The 19959-nt window shown below is 51.6% G+C and overlaps 1 protein-coding gene across 2 annotated transcripts; it reads right to left on the bottom strand.

Annotated features, from left to right (window-relative positions):
• Positions 1–3145: 3145 nt before the first annotated feature.
• On the bottom strand, positions 3146–14378 carry AQP4 (aquaporin 4). 2 transcript variants are annotated; one of them, XM_008148332.3, is made up of 5 exons: positions 14329–14378; positions 10050–10464; positions 7518–7682; positions 7154–7234; positions 3146–3424 (listed from the first exon to the last, which is right to left on the bottom strand). In XM_008148332.3, the coding sequence occupies exons 1-5, from the start codon at positions 14364–14366 to the stop codon at positions 3146–3148; spliced, it is 978 nt and encodes a 325-aa protein (XP_008146554.2). In that variant the 5' UTR covers positions 14367–14378. The 2 variants fall into 2 exon arrangements, with proteins under 2 accessions (XP_008146554.2, XP_054580136.1); XM_054724161.1 differs by lacking the exon at positions 7154–7234 and having other exon boundaries at positions 14329–14366.
• Between the last annotated feature and the right edge of the window lie 5581 nt (positions 14379–19959).

Genomic DNA, 19959 nt, shown 5'->3' with positions numbered 1-19959 from the left:
GCAGCTCCTTCGGTACCAGAGAACACTTCCTTCCAGGGTGAACATGTAGGACTCCTTGAAGAAAATGTTGTTGTTCAACAATGAAAACATTCATTCCAAAATCTGGGCCTCAGCTTATTAAAAAAAATGTCTGAAAACTTAAACAAACGACACCTCCCTCCCCCTGCCCCCGCTTGGAACTCTCTGATAAGCTGTGTACATGTTCAGGGTGGGGGCCACCTGGCACTTTGGGGGCGCCTGCTGCACTTCTCCGCAGGGAAGAGGCGGCTGGCATCGTTTCCTGGCTGGGTATAATTCATGTCCTTCCAGTGTCTCCGCTCTGATCTCCTCTCTGTGAATCTGTCAGTGGGCCCTCCTGGGAGCAGCACGAGGCGCTTCATTAACAAGAAGGGATTAAAGGAAAAAGCCCTCGTCCCCCCCTCGCGCGCTGGGACACTTTGGAGCCCCCCACAGGCACAGACCCCTCTGCAGCCGTGTCATTAGGAAGGTACAGTCGCATTCCCTTCACGGGCAGAGCCTGGAGTGAAACACAAGCCATGCCGTCGCATGTGCAGGGAAAAAGGGCGAAAGCTTTCATGCCTCCAAAAAGGTGGACTGCAAAGGTATAGCGTATGGTGTTTACACTTATATGACCTTCCACTACTAGTCCTTGAAATCATGCTTTTATTAAATATTGAACAAAATAAAGATTAAGAGAAGATTATTCATATTCTCGATTCCCAAATGAAATGTATATATTTTTATTAACTAACACGTGTTTTGAATACCTACTATGTGCCAGCCACTCTGTTAGCTGCTGGAAAACGAAGTACAAAGACGTCATGTATGCTTTTTCTCAGCACTAACTTATTGAATGCTCTAACGGAAGTGAGTGGAAAGGAGGTAAAACATGGCTAAGGGATCTGAGCCAGGGAGCTGTCAGAGGCTGGGGAGATGTGCTTCGCGTGTCCTCCTGAGCCTATTTTTGAACTGAGATGTTTGCAAATGATCTTTTGAGTGGAACCACCACCGATTTTAAGTCTTCAGTGGTATATCATACACACATGTAAGAAGGCTGGTGTAAAGCATCCTCAGGATTGCATCTAGTTCCTACAGATGCTCCCAAACAGGAAGCAACCTGCATCACCCGCAGAGGGTGTGGCTGGCCACACCCCTGAGAAAGGGGCCTGGGATTTGGCACCTGCTGTAAAAAAGTGCCCGTGGCTGGGCCGGCATGGCTCAGTGGTTGAGTGTCGATCTATGAACCAGGAGGTCAGGGTTCATTTCCGGTGAGGGCACATGCCATGTTGTGGGCTCGATCCCCAGAAGGGGGCGTGCAGGAAGCAGCCAATCAATGATTCTCTCTCATCACTGATGTTTCTCTCTCCCCCTGCCTCTCCCTGCCTCTCTGACATCAATAAAATATATATTTAAAAGATGCCAGTGGCCTCCCAGTCACAGCACTGGGGTGATGACTGCCTGGGAACCTCGCACGTCACGTGTCACGTTCCTGGCACCGAAGAGAATCAGGTTTCATAGTGGTCCATTATCTCCCGGCTACAGACACACGGCTGCCCTTAGCGCTGAGATGTGGCTCACAGCTGGAACTGTGCGTGAGAGAAGAAAGCCCTTGATGATCAGCTGTTTACAAGCCATTCTTTGCAGTGATTGGCTTTTGCTTCACGACCGGCTTTTGTTCAGTGGAAGCGCCGTGTGCAGCTCTGTGTAAGGGAAAGGCTAGGCCGCCCAGCTAAGGTGACAGAAACGGGCTGGCAGAGACCATTCTACTGACAGGAAGGGAAAGCGGTACAGGAACAAACAAACCATTTTGACAAATAAACAGTCAGTAATGAAAATACTTAAAAAATGTGTTGGGTTATGTACAGTATTCCTACTAATGAAAGTTTGGCCATCTGCTCAGCTTTGAACACGGGATGCTCTGATGTCCTCACCCTTTTATTTCACAGCCACGCTGTTCCTTGTCTCGCATGCGTTTTCCTTCATTAAAATACCATTGCACTCACAGTGGCCATAGTCAACTCATCCCATGAGAAGTGAGTCAGCATCAGAGGGCGGGACTAGGCAGGGCCAGTTCACACCTTCTCGAGTGGACAGAGCTTACTAGTCAACAAAAAGCCCAAACTCACCTATTACGTTCTTGTTATAAAAAATACGTCTCAGCTAATGTTTATCTATCGATAACCAGAGTTACCAATGAACAAAACCCCTAGTTTTGCCAATAAATTAAGAAATATAAGCGAAGTTGTTAAGAGGTTAAAAGCTTAGCCTGCCATCCCCACGTGATGGATCTGAGGCTGTGCACTGAAAACAGAACGGCTGTCTGATACCAGAATTCAGGTTCCCTCTTTCCCGTGGTGTCCGTGTGATGGTTCTTCCCTCCCACCCTCGTGAGACCTCATGAATGGGTTTGTCCTGAATCTCAATAGATGTCTCTTACTATGTGGATGTTTGGTTGGGTAGAGCTAACACATAGATAGGGTTTCTGAACACTCTTCCCATTTCTGGGTTTTAGTTCACATTATCGCAGGCATGAGGAGGAGGAAGGAATATTACAAATCGGAGTTTGGGTTTAAAGTTTGGTTTCAGGAATATAAATGGAAATAACCCATTGGCAATGGCCCTTGTTGAGGTACCCTTTTGCCGAGGTAGTTTGCAAGCAAGGACCGCTCATAACAAGAGCCTGCTATACTTCCTCTCCGAGTGCGCGTGGCTCTGTGACACGCTGGACTCTGCCATCGACCAACTTGATTTAATGGAATAAAAACTCAAATGAGAAGTGATGATACCCATTTCCTGGTCGAGGAGGAATAAGCGGATAGGTTTGCCTACATTTTCTGTCAGGCAAGACTTAACCAGATCCTGATACGCACTTTGAGATGATTACTAATGAGTGGCAACTAGATGCACTAGATGCATATTTGCTTTGGGGATACTTTTAAAAGATTTCTTTTTTTTTTTTTAGATTTGGAATTCCCAATAGGTTCCTTCCATTCCTCCTGAGTCAATAATGAAACACTTGTTAGCTGGACTGAGTGAGATGACAGGAAACATGCCTGGTCTATAACAAGTCTGTCTCCTTGATGGGCGGAAGGACCTCCGGGGGCAGCTCTACGGGCGCGTGTCTGCTTTCAGTGCCGGCTTCTAGTCATACGGAGGACAGCACTTCCCCCGACGGGTCTTTGCCCTTCTTCTCCTCGCCCCGGTCCATGTCGATCACGTGCACCACGCCGGGCTTGAGGATCAAGTCCTCGGCCTCTACCTGACTCCGGTTGTCCTCCACCTCCATGTAGCTCCCCTTGGTTTGCTGAGCAGCTTTGCTGAAGGCTTCTTTGAGTCGACGTTTGAGTTCAACATCTGGGCAGAAGACGTACTCATACAGGCCACCGGCAAGGACAGCTCCTATTATTGGTCCAACCCAATATATCTGGGGAGAAGAGGGAGGAGTTAGAGAACTCACGCAGAGAAAAACCATTCCTTGAACAACTCCCGCAGGTAGAATTTAGCTGGCTTAAGTTAAGAGAGGGTCATGGGTAATGGGGCATTGTATGAAAAAGAGAAGAGCTGGACGGAATAAAGGAAAATACATCAAATCCATGTCAGAGAGCCCCCGTTAAATGACATTTGAACAGAAACCAAGAAAAGAGTGTTTTCTCTTTTCCTTTCATCAATGACATTCTTTCCGTTTTCTGATGATCACTGAAGGACAGGTAGTTCCTCTTTGGTGGGACTGCATATGAAGCAGACATAAGAATTCTTCAACTAACATAGAAAAAGGTTCTGGCGAGTGCTTTTCTCGTGTTCCTAATGCCATCTCACATGCTTCCTGCGACTCACAGTCATAGCACAGATCTCCTCGGGAGCTCCAGTTGTCAGCACAGCGTGAAGAATGGCTCTCAGCTCCCCCGCTCAGCTCTGTGCGTGTTTGCATCAGCGACTTCACTTCCTAAACCTCAACTTCCTCACCGACAGAGCGGGGCTTATGCTAACACACACCTCACGGGGTGCAGGATTAAATGGAAACTGACTGAAATTTAATTACCTGCTTGTAGATACTGAACGGTTCCGGTGGCACGGTAACCTGTTGCATTGCATGTTTCCTAGATGATTTAAAGATGCACATGTCTAGGCTGGCTATACCAGTAAGTCATCTCCATGTATGTCATGTGCTTTCCCTCTCTAACATGTGGTGAGGTGATTTCACCAAAAACCTCCTGGCTCCTCCGTTACTCTTCCTGCAGAGCGCTCGCTCGCCCTTTCTTCCCACGGTGACTTGGAAAACCTGCACTTTGTCCACGGATGCTGGCTAGCTGGGGATGAGCAAGCAAGGCCACAGGGATGTTAATTCAATAAATGAAAGCTTGTATCGTATCACTTCTGTGTCTGGAATAAGTTAAGTTTTGAGTTTGGGATAAAGGTCAACACCGGCTTTAGTGCATATGTAGGCTGTGGAAAATTAGCCATTCATTCCAGAGATTCACGGGGGCTGCCCTGGCTGGTGTGGCTGTGGCTAGAGCGTCGGCCTTCGGACTGAAGGGTCCCAGGTTCGATTCCGGACAAGGGCACAGGCCCAGGTTGCAGGCTAGATCCCCAGGAGGGGGCGTGGAGGAGGCAGGCGATCAATAATTCTCTCTCATCATTGATGTTTCTATTTCTCTCTCCCTCTCTTCTTCTCTGAAACCAATAAAGAAATATTAAAAATGTTTTGTTTTTTAAAAAAAGAGAGATCCAAGTGGGCAACAGAAACCCCGTTTACTGGGCACTGCCTCTGAGCCAGCTGTACTTAGTACTTTTCTCACATCCACTCATTTAACCCCAACCATACTCTCTGAGCTAGATGTAATTATAACTTCCATTTGATCAGTAAGAAAACCGCCTCTCTGAGAGGGTAAGAGGCTTGCTTCAGAGTTCATGCCTAGCAACCCATTGAGCTGGGATGTCAGGCCTGTCTGCATGCAAACCACTCTTTTGAGCTATTACATTGCTTTCCACTGTACAGTCTTCTCATTTGGAAAAAAAAAAAGTGACGAATGATCCTGGCTTAAAACACTCTCTGAAAATTAATATCAGCATCCTCACTGCAAAATCTAAAGAGAATTCAAACTTTAAGCTAAAGCTGAACACATATCTTAACAGGGGAGCAGGGTAGAGTGGTTACAAGAACCACGTTTCTCATCTCCAACATGAAAGAAACCAGGGGAGAGCTTCCCTCTCCAGGCTCTTTCAAAGGAGCCCTCTGCTGACTGTCTTTCCTCTTTGTTCCTTTGGTCAGGTCTCCTTGGATATATTTACTCCACAAGCTGCAAGTCCCACAGGGAGACTAGAGACGGCTACATAATCACCTCACTTCTCCCAGAACACCTCTGAACAAGGCATCTAGCTGCATGTGCTAAAAATGAACAGATCTGAATTTCAAATGGCTATTTCAAAACAAAGTCTTAAAAGTACGTTGTAAAAGCTATAAAGGAAAATAATTTTATTCTTAAAAATACAGAAAAGTGTAAAAAAGAAAACTAAAATAATGTCATTATTATTCTGGTATTACTTCAAGTCTGTCTATCTATATCTATCTATCTGTCTATCTATCTATCATCTATCTATCTATCTATCTATCTATCATCTATATCTATCTATCTATCTATCTATCTATCATGTGCAGATATACTTTAACTTAGTTCTAAATTTCACACACCATTGGACATTCACTTTCAGTAGGACTAGGTTTGTTATAAAATAACAGGGAGAAACTTTGATTCAATCAACAAGCTCAGAATTTTCCTACTCTTTAAATTATCACTAGTTTACCACACCTAACAAGTAATTAATAAAAACATATTTTCATCTGCATTTTAAAGTCCTCATAAATTAAACTAAAAGTTGTCATTTTTCTAAATTTTAATTATTAAAAAAATAGTTTGAATTTAATAGGTTAGGTTGAACTGAAAGTTGTGTCGTTTTCATAAGATCTATATACTGTCCATAAAAAAATTTCCATTCCTGTCGGTGTGGCAATTTTGTTGAGGCACAAATTTAGAAACATCAGTGGCAAAATAACCAATCTGAGGGGTAGTACTGTTGAAAAGTCTTTGCCTGGCTCAGTCCTGACTCTTGCTTTTGAACACCGACTCCAAGTTAGTTAATGGTGTGGATTTCTTGTAAGAACTTCTTTAGGACTGAATGCTCATCCCGGGCTGCCATTGCTTCTCATTTGCAGTGTCTGCTGGGGCTGAAGGGTGTGGCTGGGCCAGTGACCACTCCGTGCCCGAGACTAAAACACAAGGGACATTCTTTTCTGCTCACAAACGGAACGTTGTGAACTAGCACTCACAACAGGTAAGTGACGATAAACGCTAGCCCCGTGGGAGGCTGGCTTCTGTCTCATGTTTATATTGCTTATTGTAAGTGAGCGTGTGAGTGGCCATCAGAGCTGCTACATTTCTCAGTTAAGGAATTAAAATTCCTTTTTGTAAGAAACAATTGAAATGAAATTGGGGGTGATATTTAAAAACGGGCGCCCCGCTCTCCGGAAGCACTGCCAGCGCATCAGTAGGTGCGTTAGGCCCGGGGCTGCAGGCAGGCCTTTTCTGAAAGTCAGTCATTTTTCCGGCTGTGGCTCCGGCGATAACAGCGTAAACATTCGCACCATTCATTCCTCGCCATCTGCAGTTCAGATGCCTCCAACGTGCATGCTATTAATTGGGTTCATGCTTTTGTAAACAAAAAAGATAACTATTTTTGCTATGGGCAGTGCTTTTAAGCATTTCATTCTTTTCTTCTCCTTCATCTTCTTTCTGCAAGTGTATTTTTCTGTTATTGCCAGGAAGGCTTTACTTTCAATTATTTAAAAACCATCTTCTCTCCACTGTCCTGATTTTAACTGGTTCCACACAGGCAACCTCCATGTGCAATGCATTCTGCTGTAGTCTGTCAGATACAGTGCCCAGAGCAGTGCTTAAAAAAAAAAAAAGAAAGACTATTACCGAGGCTCAGGGCAGATATAATATGAGATGTTTTGCAACGGATCTGTGCTAGTCTCTCTTATGAAAAATGTAATCAGTAGGAGGTCAAGGTTGGGAGGAAGTATGAGAAACCAGTGAGAAAAATGATGGAAAAAATACAGAGCTCCATGGGTAACTGTCCTCTACGTGATAGTTACCCAGTGGTTTTCCCAATTTCCCATGATAACCGCGGGTCCGAAGGATCGGGCGGGGTTCATGCTGGCACCAGTGTAATTGATCTGCGGGGAAAAAGAAACCAACTTCAGACTTTGCCGAAACAGGTCTACTGACAGGTCTCCTTCAGTGAGATTTGCTACCATTTGCAATGCTAACTGAGAACCGTCAAGATGCTCGCTGCCATATCAACATTCTCGTGGGAAAGCTGGTAAAATAATCACCGGGAAGGGACAGACATGGCTGGAGTGTAAAGGACTACAGCTGTAAAACACAACGTTTTCAGGCCAGCTCTAGGGCGAGGCTAAATGAAATGGATCAATTATTCAAATGGACTTGGAAACTTACTGCAAATAAATGTCCAATTGCAACAGAAAATCCAATTGCTAAAGCGATTGAACCAGTGACATCAGTCCGTTTGGAATCACAGCTGGCAAAGATAGTAAACACCAACTGAAATGTAATTATCAGCTCCACCAGGAGACCGTGGCCCGCAGTGAGATTCCCATGAACCTAGAAAGAGAAGAATACTCCGTCTGAGCTGAAGCAAGAATCCATTTTCTATGGCGACACAGCATTGTGAAAGGCATATTTCATCCGTGTAAAAGCAATGGTGGGCATAGGATTTCACTTATATGTGGACTCTACAGAACAAAATAGAAACAGACTCATAGACACAGAGAAGAGAACAGACTGACGGTTGACACTGGAGGGGGTGGGGACTGGGTGAAAAGGTGAATGGATTAAGAAGCATAAATCGTTAGTTTCTGAATAGTCACAGAGATCTAAATGACAGCACAGGGAATAGAGTCAATAATCCATACTAATAAAAGACCGGACATCTTCCGGACGTCTTCTGGATGTCCTTCCGGACAAAGCCACGGTGGTGGGGGCCGAGGCAGAGGTGGTTAGGGGTGATCAGGCCGGCAGGGGAGCAGTTAGGGGCACCAGGCAGGCAGGCAGAGTGTTAGGGGCGATCAGGCCGGCAGCCAGGTGAGCAGTTAGGAGCCAGCAGTCCCAGATTGCAAGAGGGATGTCTGACTGCCGGTTTAGCTCCGATCCCAACTCTGGTCCTGGATTGGAGAGGGTGCAGGCTGGGCTGAGGGAACACCCCCCACCCCAATGCACGAATTTCATGCACCGGGCCTTTAGTCTATAATAATAAAAGCATAATATGCTAATTAGACTGGACAGCCGAACGACCTTCCAGATGTCCTTCTGGATGACTTTCCGGATGAAGCCGGGGCTGCGAGGGCCGAGCCCCTTGCACAAATTTCATGCATTGGGCCTCTAGTGTTGTAATAACTATGTAAGGTGCCAGGTGGGTACTTGAAATACAAGGGGCACCACTCCGTAAAGTACATGATTGTCTAACTACTATGCTGTACACCTGAAACTAATACAAACGAATATTGAATGGAAACTGTAATAAAAAACACAACTGATGGCTGAGTCTTCTATTCCACTCCCAATTGAGACACTGCTCCTGTCCCCCCAAAAAGAAGGCACGAATTTCTACTCATTTTGGGCAATCACAGGTAATTAATTCTCTTACAATGACCAAGCAGGGGCTTGTGCTGAATGTTTCTTCTACAAGGGAAGCAAAATGTGCCACTGCTCTACTTAACTTATAAAAGAGTTTCTTGAGAGTCTTGTAATTTTATAAGGAAATGATTACATCCATTAATTAGATTTAAATTAATTCATATATATTTCAATTAAATTTTAAACCGTGTGTGTGTGTGTGTGTGTGTGTGTGTGTGTGTTAGGTTCAAATGCCAATGTACTTTTTTAAGTGTGATCCTTAACTAGATCATTTAAAATTTCACAAATATGGCAAGAAACAAATTGTTTCTTCTGCTAGTGAACCAACAAATCTATATATATATAAAAGCCTAAGTGACTGGAACAACTGAAACGACCGGTTGCTATGATGCGTACTGTGGCCGGCCAACCAACCTGATCAGGGGTGGGGCCAGCTGACCAACCTCCCATGGCCCCTCCCCTCACCTGGCCCGGCCCCTGACCGGCCCCCCCACCTCGATCTGGGGCGGGGCTGGCTGACCAACTCTCTGCTTTCCCCCCCTCTCCCCCCCCCCCCGCCTCCCAGCCAGCCCGGCCCCAATCAGCCTTGACTGGGGCTGGCCAGCCAGACCTCACCTGTGCACAAATTCATGCACCAGGCCTCTAGTAATGGTAATAAAAGTGTCGTATGCTAAATGTATAGTTGGTGTAGTCACTGGGGTGGGAGAGAGAGAGGGAAAGACCAACACAATTTTTGTGCCACCAAGACAGTTTTCAAGTTCATCAAGAATCATCAGAAATGCCCTGAGAATAAATTAGCCATTTTAGGAAGGTCTCTCAGGCCCCCAGGGTGTCATTGAGTAGAGTCCGAAAGAAGCTTGAAGTCCTAGTTTAAAAATAAGAGCGAATGGTGTACATTTTCACCATGGAATACTACACAGCAGTGAAAAAGAAGGATCTCTTACCCCTGAGACAGCATGGAGGGACCTGGTATCATGCTGAGTAAAATAAGTCAGTCAGAGAAAGACAAGTATCACATGATCTCACTCATATGTGGAATCTCATGAACAAAATAAACAGACGAACAGAGTGGATCCAGAGACATGGAAGCATGGACCAGAGTGCGGAATCTCAGAGGGAAGGTGGGGGAGGGAGGGTGGGAGGTAATCAACCAAAGACCTTGTACGCACATGTGCATAGCCCATGGACACAGACAATGGGGTGCTGAAGGCCTGGGGTGGGGGGTGGGGACAGGCTGGAGGGGGTCACTGGGGGGAAAAAGGGGGACACATGTAATACTTCCCACAATAAAAATTAAAAAACAAACAAAACAAAACTAGGAGCTAAAGAGGCTACCGTGGTGACCCCCAGGCCGCCCACCACGCCGGGCGGGGTGACGAGGTAGAGGATGCCGGCCCCGAGGATGGCGCCCAGGCACTGGGCCGCGATGTAGAAGACGGACTTGGCGAGGCTCATCTTCCTGGTGCACACCATGGCCACGGTCACGGCGGGGTTGATGTGGCCGCCGCTGATGTGGCCGAAGCACTGCACCATCGTGGCGATGCTGAGGCCGAAGCAAAGGGAGATGAGGACCATGTCCACGGGCCGGGGCTGCTCGGCGCCGCCCCAGTGGACGGTGGAGCCCAGGCTGAGCAGCACGAAGATGAGCATCGCCAGGAACTCGGCCGAGACCGCCTTCCAGAAAGCCTGGGTCCAGACCCCGCGGAAGGCCGTCATGACGCTCTGTCTCCTGCACCAAGGCCCGCACGTGCTGGGAAGCAAACGAAACCAGCGTCAGCAGCTACGCAACCTGGTTCAGGAGCTCAGGGGGCCCCGGGCCGCGGGCTGGTTCCACGGGGGGGAGCCCCCCAGGTCACATGCATGCCACAAAGCCTGCTCCCAGGACATCCCTGCCTCTGAGTAATTGTCCCCTACACCGGTGCTCAACGGATTGTTGTCCGGGCCTCCTTCGAGTTGGCACTAAAGATACTCCGGTTTCACTGGCGAAGGATCAGCACTGTCACTAGAAGGCAAACGTCTAAATCCAGGCCCTGAGCGAAGGGAGAGGAAGATGCATTTCCTTTGCAGTTCGTGCCCCCGAGCAAGTTTGAAGTGTCAGTGGGCTTTTCTCGGTCGTTTATATTTTGAGCAAAAAGCAATAAAGCCGGGAGGCCGGGAGGGAGGCCGTCTCCAGGTGTGTAGTTTATTGCTCAAAGTGGCATTTCGCAAATGGACTGGAGCCTCGGATTAGGGGGGCCTGCTGGGCAGCTGGAATGCTGAGGTCTGTCTTTGCAGAAGGGGATCCCTGGTGACAGGCAGGGGCGTCAGATCCCCAGGGTTCAGAAGAGCAGGGACCCCCTCCTGCTCCCCAGCCCGAGGGAGTGGCCCCAGGGGCGCTGAGCACAACTCCTGTCCAGACTCAGCACTGTCAACCTCAGGCTCCCGGGAGCCTCTCCAAGGCCAGGACAGGGAGAGTGGCCACCACGGGCGGTGCCCGGCTCAGGGGTGGTGCCCGGCTCAGGGGTGGAGCCCGGCTCAGGGGCGGTGCCCAGCTCAGGGGTGGTGCCCGGCTCAGGGGTGGTGCCCAGCTCAGGGGCGGTGCCCAGCTCAGGGGCGGTGCCCGGCTCAGGGGTGGTGCCCGGCTCAGGGGCGGTGCCCGGCTCAGGGGTGGTGCCCGGCTCAGGGGTGGTGCCCGGCTCAGGGGTGGAGCCCGGCTCAGGGGTGGTGCCCGGCTCAGGGGTGGAGCCCGGCTCAGGGGTGGTGCCCGGCTCAGGGGTGGTGCCCGGCTCAGGGGTGGTGCCCGGCTCAGGGGTGGAGCCCGGCTCAGGGGTGGAGCCCGGCTCAGGGGTGGTGCCCGGCTCAGGGGTGGAGCCCGGCTCAGGGGTGGTGCCCGGCTCAGGGGTGGTGCCCGGCTCAGGGGTGGAGCCCGGCTCAGGGTTGGTGCCCGGCTCAGGGGTGGAGCCCAGCTCAGGGGTGGTGCCCGGCTCAGGGGTGGTGCCCGGCTCAGGGGTGGAGCCCAGCTCAGGGGTGGTGCCCGGCTCAGGGGTGGTGCCAGGCTCAGGGGTGGAGCCCGGCTCAGGGGTGGAGCCCAGCTCAGGGGTGGTGCCCGGCTCAGGGGTGGTGCCAGGCTCAGGGGTGGAGCCCGGCTCAGGGGTAGTGCCCAGCTCAGGGGTGGTGCCCGGCTCAGGGGTGGTGCCCGGCTCAGGGGTGGTGCCCGGCTCAGGGGTGGAGCCCGGCTCAGGGGCAGTGCCCGGCTCAGGGGCGGTGCCCAGTTGGACACACAGAGCTGCCATCTCCTCAGAGCCCCCACCGCCCGTGTCCCAGGTGGCCCAGCAGCCCTGCCCCCGGGAAAGCTGCACCTGGCCTGCTCTTGCCGGGTTAGGGGACAGTCCCTCCTTGTGCTGGACCCTCTCAGCCCCGATGTCCCCTCCAGATAAACTCCCAAAGGGATCGGAGGCTGGTCCATGCCAGCGGCGCCCAGGCACCCTGCCCACCTCCAGGGGCAGCCCCGGGCGGACAGCCAGGGAGGCGGAGCTTGGGGGCCAGGGAGGGCGAGGGAGCCCAGGCCCTGCGAGCATAGCCTCGGAGGGAAGAGGTTTCTCTTCCTGGTGGCCCCTTCTTCTGCTGGGCCTGGAGGACAGCATGGGGGCCTCCCCCTGGGGGCGCTCCTGTGCTGGTGGGGTGAGGGGTGAGGGGTGAGGGGTGGTGGGAGCAGAAAGACAGCTTTGGGAGTGAAGACACCCCCTTCCTGGGACGGGCCCTCCCGCCCCCCGCCTGCAGACCTCTGAGCTGGGGAGACGGGGCTTGGGGACAGGAAGCCAGCCTCATCCTGAGAGACATGACTAGGCCCCCCCTTGGGGGGAAATCACCCCATGGCTCCATTTTTTAAGGCTTTTGCCCTTATTTTTGCTGTTTTAGCAGCAAGAGCGCAGGTATGGCGAGCAGGTAGCGGAGACTCCAACCTCAGGGGCCTGAGGAGTGAGGCCAGGAGGCCGAGTGTCTGCACAGCTGCGGGTACTGCCGCCACTTCCTGAGATGCTACTGAGGGGAGACCGTTCCCCCTTTTCCCCCCAACCTCCACACCATCACTCGGGGTCCCCAGGAGCCAAGGGCCGTGGGAACTCAACCTTGACCTTCAGGAGCTCAACGCAGCCTCTGGTCTGACCTGGGGCCTCCCTGCAGAGTTGGAAAGAGACCCCCATTTCCTGCCCACGCCCAGGAGGCTCCAGGGGGAGGGGACGCCCGCTGCCCAGTGAATCCTCTGAATGAGTCCTCATTACAAACCCCGCGGGGAGGCCAGGACCTACACTCCCCGGAGGCAGAGAAAATAGGGACAAAGCAGCCCTGGGAACGGCCCTGGGAGAGACATTACCACGTTCCCAGGGGGAGAAGGCAGACAGCTCACAAAGGGGAAGAGAGGGAGGAGGTGGCCTCTGTGCTCACGGCAGCCGGGCCGCACCCCGATGGCCAGGGGCACGGTGCTGGCACCTGCGGCTCCTCCGTGGCCGGAGTCAGTGGGAAAGAGGAAGCGACAGAGCAGAAGCCCAGGAACCAGTGGGCAGGTCCCCCTTCAGCGGCCAGAGAGGCGGGCCCTGGGAGAGGCCGCCCACTGCTGCACCCCTCTTCCCGCACCTTCCCCAGCTCCCTGTTCTCTCTCCCTGCTCATCCCTCAGCTCCTCTCCCTGCTCATCCCTCAGCTCCTCTCCCTGCTCATCCTCAGCTCCTCTCCCTGCTCATCCCTCAGCCCCTCTCCCTGCTCATCCCTCAGCCCCTCTCCCTGCTCATCCCTCAGCCCCTCTCCCTGCTCATCCCTCAGGCCCTCTCCCTGCTCATCCCTCAGGCCCTCTCCCTGCTCATCCCTCAGCTCCTCTCCCTGCTCATCCCTCAGCTCCTCTCCCTGCTCATCCCTCAGCTCCTCTCCCTGCTCATCCCTCAGGCATCCATCGACCTCTCCAGGGACCTAATTTCAGAAACTCAGTTGCTCTTTCAGCTTTAAATTTTCATCAGAAAAAAAATATCCACAGAAACCAAACAGATAAATAAACTCCTTAAGGGTGCCTTTAGCTTTCTTTAGAGAACCCGCGAGTCTGATCCCCTCCCAGGGCCGAGCGACCGGCCGCCCCAAGTTTCCTGGCAGCGCACGCATACCTGTGGCCTCAGCAGCTCCCCCAGCGGCCCGAGCCTCCTGCGGCCGGCAGAGTCCCCCTGTCCTCCCCCCTCCTCCCCCTCCTCCTCCCCCCCCCCCCACCGAAACGGAGCAACACCATTTGTTTCGCTCCTTCTGCCCCAGAACAAAGGGGCTCGCTGGTGCGCCCGACGGCAGGGAAAGGGGCGCGTTTCTCTCTCGCGAACACCCGGCCGACCTGCTCCTGGCGGCCGAGCCCCCGAGTGAGCATTTTTCTGATGAAAACGCTGCCGGCAGCCCTGCCTCCAGGTCACACTCCCTGCGGCCCCAGGTCTCCAACTGGCACCCCTTTCCCGCAGCCTCTCCCGGCCCCACGGACACGCTCAGGCTCAGACCTGAGCCCGCTCCCCAGCTTCCTCCTGGGTTCTGCGGGGAAGGCACGGCCCCCACAAAGCGGCCCACTCCCACCTGCCGGCCCCGCACGGTCCCCTCAGGCGAAGCCGGACTCACCCCCACCGCCTGGCTGCGGGTCCGGGTCTGTCACTCATGCCTTCCCCCGCCGAGTGCGCTCAGGCCGCCCGGCTGCCAGGCCGGAGTCAGATTACGGCCGCTGGTCTGATTGGGCCGGCAGCGCGGGGCGATCCTGCCCATGTGGCCATCGCTCAGTGCCATTGCACCGGGCAGGGCATAACTTTTCCCTCCCCATCCCTGGGGACAGGGCACTCAGGAACACAGCCCGCTGACGCTGTTTCTTTAGCTGGCCATTTGGTGACGAGGGCTCCCCCAAATCTTTGCGCTCTCCCCCCTTCCCCCAAAGAAACGGTCGGTTGTTTGTTTGCAGTTGAAATTGGGGAACTCTGAGAACAGGGGCGGGGCGGGGGGGGGCACCATCCGGCCGCTGAGATGAATGAGAGGCCGCAGCGCAAAACGGCCGCTGGCATTGGTGGAAGTGTCTGGTCTGAGAAGGCATGATGGGCACAAAAGGTAACCGCAGGTCTGTTTGCAGCCGGCAGCCCCGGCGCGGATAACAGGGAATAAGAAACAACAGGAGCTAGGACGTCTCCGGGTGCTGACCCGGGGGTCCTGTCACTAACAACTGTTGGGTGAGAAGAAGCAAAGGAAAACAGAGAGGTTGGATGGGGACACAGTTACCGGGAGCTGCAGGTGAATGGAATTTCTAGAACCTGAGGACGGGACTGACTGCGTCATTTGTGGAGCCCGTGCCCTCTCCCAGGCTGGCGGCCCTGAGGCATCTCCGCCAAAGGCCCGGTGAGCTGTCAGGGCCGAGGATGGGCGGCAGCGCCTCCTACCCGGGTTCTCCACCTGGGCCTCCGGGGCCGCCAGTCGGAACCCTCGTGCCCCTCTCCTGGTGATCAGTCATTGCTGGCCCTACAGGGCCTCTTATTCTATCAGTCAGTTCCTCCCTCTTCACTAATACACCGAACATGTGGGAACGCGCCGCTCAACCCAACAACGGGATGACAACTCCCATCTCTCCACGGGACCGTCCCCGTCCCGGCCCCGCTCGTCTGATTTCAGATCAGAGCCCATTTCAGAGTGAGGCGTGGGAAGGAAGAGCCGTGGGTTCCTCCTGGTGAGTGAAGCCCGTGGTCACGGTCATCCCCGCGGGGGCCCTGCTCCCTAGGGCTGCTGGCTGCTGGCTGCTGGCTGCGGGGTCTTTGCTCAGGTGCCCTCTCCGCAGGCCCTGGCTCATTAGCAGGCTGCCCACGCCAGGCAGTTCCCGGCACCGGCTCACTAAGTGCCAGCAGCGCTTGGCTCCCGCGGGTTCTCAGACCCTCTCCCTTTCTTCGGGCTGGCGGGTCGCCGCCCTGGCGGGAGGTGTCCACAGTCCAGTGCCTAAGGATGGCGGTTCCCCAAGGGCAGGGCCACCCTCATTGGCAGCGGCTCTTACAGGGATTAGTACGCTCAGCAGGGGCTGATGGTGACCAGGGATTAACCCTTCACCGACGGGAGGTAGTGTTTCTCACTGGGCAGGACCTGCTGTCCTTCTGAGGTTCCAGGTGCGAGAACGGACCCTTCTGCCGCACCTGCAGCCCGTGCCATCGCCTGCCAGGTGCCCGGCGCTTCTTTGGGCGAGGGACACAGCTTCCCAGTAGGACTGTCGGTGGCAAGGCGCTCAGGATGTGATGATGGAGGAAGGCAGCCATGAGTTCCTGGTGATGGTGGGGTGAGAGGGGTGGGGAGCCTGGCGAATATTCATGGTAGTGTCTGAGGGCGTCTGCTTTGAAGTGTCCTGGGCCAAGAGCCAAATGCTATTTGGAATCTAAAATATTTTCTCTCCCCTGGGTGAATTTGGAAGAACCGAATTCACTTAGAAATAGAATAACAACGTATTGATGCAGGAGAAATAGAATAACAAGTTATTGACCTCTCACTGAATAGTCAGTCCTGCGGTCTTCGGGGAGGGTGGTAGCCGGGCGTGCTGACTTCCCATCAGCCCTTTGGGTCAGGCCAGCTGTGAGAGTTGGGTGAGTGAAGCCGTGGCTCAGGAACATGTGAGGAGAAATGAAAGAAGGGAAATGAAAGTTACAACAATACTCAGCAGAAAGTAGCTGACCGACATAGTTCCGAATTTTTAAACTACTCACACCACGCCGCTCTCCTTTGGCGCTGACGTGCGTCTTCGGGGTTTGTGGACCGTCCCCGCCCTTTGCCCTCAGAACCTTGACCTCTCCCTCCTGTGTTCAGAGAGTGAAAGCTGAAACGGCCCTGGCAGTGCCAGCCGGGCCTCCTCCCGGACGGGGAGTGCCCCAGGCTGGTGGGGGCAGAGTCAGTGGCAACTTGTAAATCTTAATTTGCTTTTCACGAACCGAACTGCAGCGTCATGAACCCCCCTAGAGCCCTTACCTATCAGCGTGTTCATTAAAAACAAACACAGAAACACAACAGCCACTGCAGGGGCCACCGCCGCCACCACCACCACCACCAGCAGCTCATGGCCACCCACCAAGGGCTGTAAGGGTGGCTCTGTTCTTCCATCAAACAGGCGTTGCCTTATTGTAATTCAGAGTGGTTTCCAGAAGCAAAGTCCCCCATCCAGGGAGTAACGTAAAAATAACCACCTAAAAACAGCCAGGAACCAAGTGGTGGACCTGGCTTCCCATTCTTCAGTGAGGTGCATCTGATGAGACCTTCTCAAAGGCCCCCTAAATCCTTCCACTGAACCCCTGTCCCGCCCCCAGCCCCGTGGATCCAGGTCTTCCCCGGTTGGTATAGCAGCACATTTTCCTTGATTCGGATCCAGGCGGCCTGTGCTTCAGCGGGGAGCTGTACTCCGCTGACATTTAAGGCAGGAATTCCCTGGGAAAATCGTCAAGAGATTCTTTTGGTGCTGCTGGCAGGGCCCCAAAGGGTTTAGGGTTCCCCTCTCTAGGCAAATGGGAAGGGAGCGAGGGAGGGAGGGGAGAGAAACAGAAGGACTTTATTGAGTGACTGTATTTCATCTGGAGCTTGTACAAAAAAAGCAGAAATGTGGTGAGATGACTGGATACGTTTCTTACCCTTATCTCTTACCCAGCTACCATGACAGTCCAGACCTGGGCTGGGTGTTTTAAAGGCTGCTTAGACATCCATAGTAAAAAAAAAAAAAAAAAAAAAAAGGAACATCTGTAATACTTTCAACAATAAAGATAATTAAAATAAATCAGTTCTTTGGGCAGCAAAGAACTTTGGGATCTAAGAGGTTGGGCCAAAATGTTTGAAATGGTCAATAATCGAAGTATAATCTGTAGTAGCAACCATTCCAAAATTTAACTTAAATGTGAACACTTCAAATTTGAACCCTTCCCATCAAGGGCAGAGCCACCCTCATTGGCACCAGCTCACATACTTAGTACGAATGAAGGCCCTTTCCAAGAGAAGAGCAGAAATGGTCATAATCTGTGACTCTCAACAGTCAAGTCAGACAAACCTTCTCTTGCTTCTTTCCTACTTGACCTTCTCTAAATTCTGTATAATGCTGGTTACCTTGATCCAGCATCTAGAAGTGTTCAGGAATCTGGAGAAGGCGCTGTGGGTAAATTAAATAAGAGTCCAGAGACAAAACATAATTTTGCAAGGCATTTGGGAGGCCAGAGGAGCTTGGCTGAAGAAACCAAGTTCTCTCTTGTCTCAGGACCCCTTGCTATTTATTAACACAAATTGTCTTAAGGCAAGGTAGATATACACATCAAAGGGTAGGGTTTGTTTCACAGAATCCATTGTCAGATTGGAAGAATTATCTCTGGCTGTTCAGGAGTTTGGCCAGGAGGAGGCAATAACATGTAGATTAAGATGCCTTTAGCTGTCTGGCAGCAAGCAATCAATTTATGCATCCTTTTCAGATTTGGGAAAATTCCCTCAGCCATTTCCAGATGATTCAGCCCTGCTGACCTGCTAGGATTGGCTTCCAGCATCTGTACTTCCGGTTTCACACATGCAGAAGAAATCAACATCCAAAAAACTCACGGGGCCTCTTAGAGGTGACAAGTCTCATGGATGGGTTCACCTGGCCTCAGGTCCTCATCTCTAGCTGGCCCTGGGCCCACATGCCTGTGGCAGGGACCAATCATTGTCATGGCCAGGCCTTCTCAGCTCCCACCTTTAAAGAGTCAACTAGGGGTTCCTTTCATCATTCATGCTTTTCCCTTTGCCACACGATCTCTGATTCATTTTTAAACAGTCACCATCATTGTCCTCGAGCTTGAAACCTGCCCATTGCAAACTTGCTAGGCTCTAGTGGCTTAAAAATCCCACAGCAACCCATGATCCTATGTGATTCTCTACAGTTATCACCAGGTAATGCATCTGGACCATTCACTACTGTTCTGATGCTAAAATTGGTCCCTCTTGTTAGATATACACTGAAACTGTGGGCTACATTTGTCTTACATTTCTTACAGTAATGCTGCTGCTGATAATGATGATAAAAGTGACTCAATGCCATTGTGCTGTGGAAGGAGAAACGACAAGAGATTGCAGTCTTCACTTTATCACTGAACTGTTAGTGGCTGCGGTCCACGTGGCCTCCTTGAGCCCAGTTTCCTCATCTGTGAAATGGAAGGGAGTGCTACCTCTCTACTCTCTTTTTCAAAGGCATGGCAAGTCCAGAAGCCCTCGTCACTCCGTTCTGGATTTGGAGCCCATCTTACGTGGTTCTGCAATACTCTAGTTCCCCCGACCTCCTCACGGAACTGTTCACAGCATACTGGCACCACTGCTTACTTGTCTAACGCTATTGCTAGTCTGTAATCGCAATAAGAGTGGGCATCTTAGTGATTAATTAGTCTTAGTAATAGTAAGGACTTAGTCTTAGTAATTAACTGCTGCATTCCCCGTACCTAGCATAGATCCAAGACACATTTTAAAGAAAAGTACACCGCTGTGGAATCAACAAACAAGTGAGTGAGGCTCAAACAGGGTCATATTAGCAGAAGTGCTTTCTTTGAAAACAGAATTAACAAATGCAAACAATGATGCTGCTGATGCTTATGATACACAGGACATGCCATTATAAGTCAAGAAACCTATCCGTGACAAACCTCACAAAAGCCATGTGGTCTTGATCTTACCTCCCATCGACAGAAGGAAATGATGCCCTTTCTAGCTCAGGCCAGAAGGAGCCAGCATCTGGGAAACGTGAGGCTGGACTGCAGAGGAAAGCCAGCGAGGGGCGGACCACGCTGTCGGTTCTCCATGCACGTCTCCGCTTGCGCTCCCCAAAGCCTCTGTTGATGGGCAGACCAGGACATCGGTTCTATAGGGGCCAGTTTTGTACGCTGAGAGGTGGAAGAGCCGGACAAGGAATATGTACCTTTCTCTACTGAGCTCTCCTGCACCCAGCATTCGCCAGATTTCTACCACCTCTTTTCCACCGCCACCACTTTCATCTTACCTAAGTGAACTGCTCCCCATGATTCTATCATATGTACACACTTAAAACCAATTCATGCTTTTTCATAGCATCGATCTATGCAACAATATCACCAGGATGATATGCTAATTAGATTTTAATTTTTATTATATAATTTATCAGTTGTGTTGTGGAAGAGACTATTCTAAGAAACTATAAAAGGGAGAAGAAGGATGGAGGTGTGCTGTGATTTTATTTTATTTTATTGCTAGAGGCCTGATGCAAGAAAT

This window comes from Eptesicus fuscus, chromosome 12 (assembly GCF_027574615.1).
Source record: "Eptesicus fuscus isolate TK198812 chromosome 12, DD_ASM_mEF_20220401, whole genome shotgun sequence".
In the NCBI taxonomy this organism is placed as follows: Eukaryota; Metazoa; Chordata; class Mammalia; order Chiroptera; family Vespertilionidae; genus Eptesicus; species Eptesicus fuscus.
The sequence above is the reverse complement of the archived record's forward strand: the minus strand, read 5'-3'. Positions and strand labels throughout refer to the sequence as shown.

Coding starts and splice junctions, on each gene's coding strand:
- AQP4 (XM_008148332.3), bottom strand. CDS start 14,366: ATGAGTGACAGACCCGGACCCGCAGCCAGGCGGTGGGG. Junction 7,235..7,517: donor CAATTGGACATTTATTTGCA/GTAAGTTTCCAA, acceptor TTTTCCCCGCAG/ATCAATTACACTGGTGCCAG. Junction 3,425..7,153: donor GAAATTGGGAAAACCACTGG/GTAACTATCACG, acceptor TCTTCTCCCCAG/ATATATTGGGTTGGACCAAT.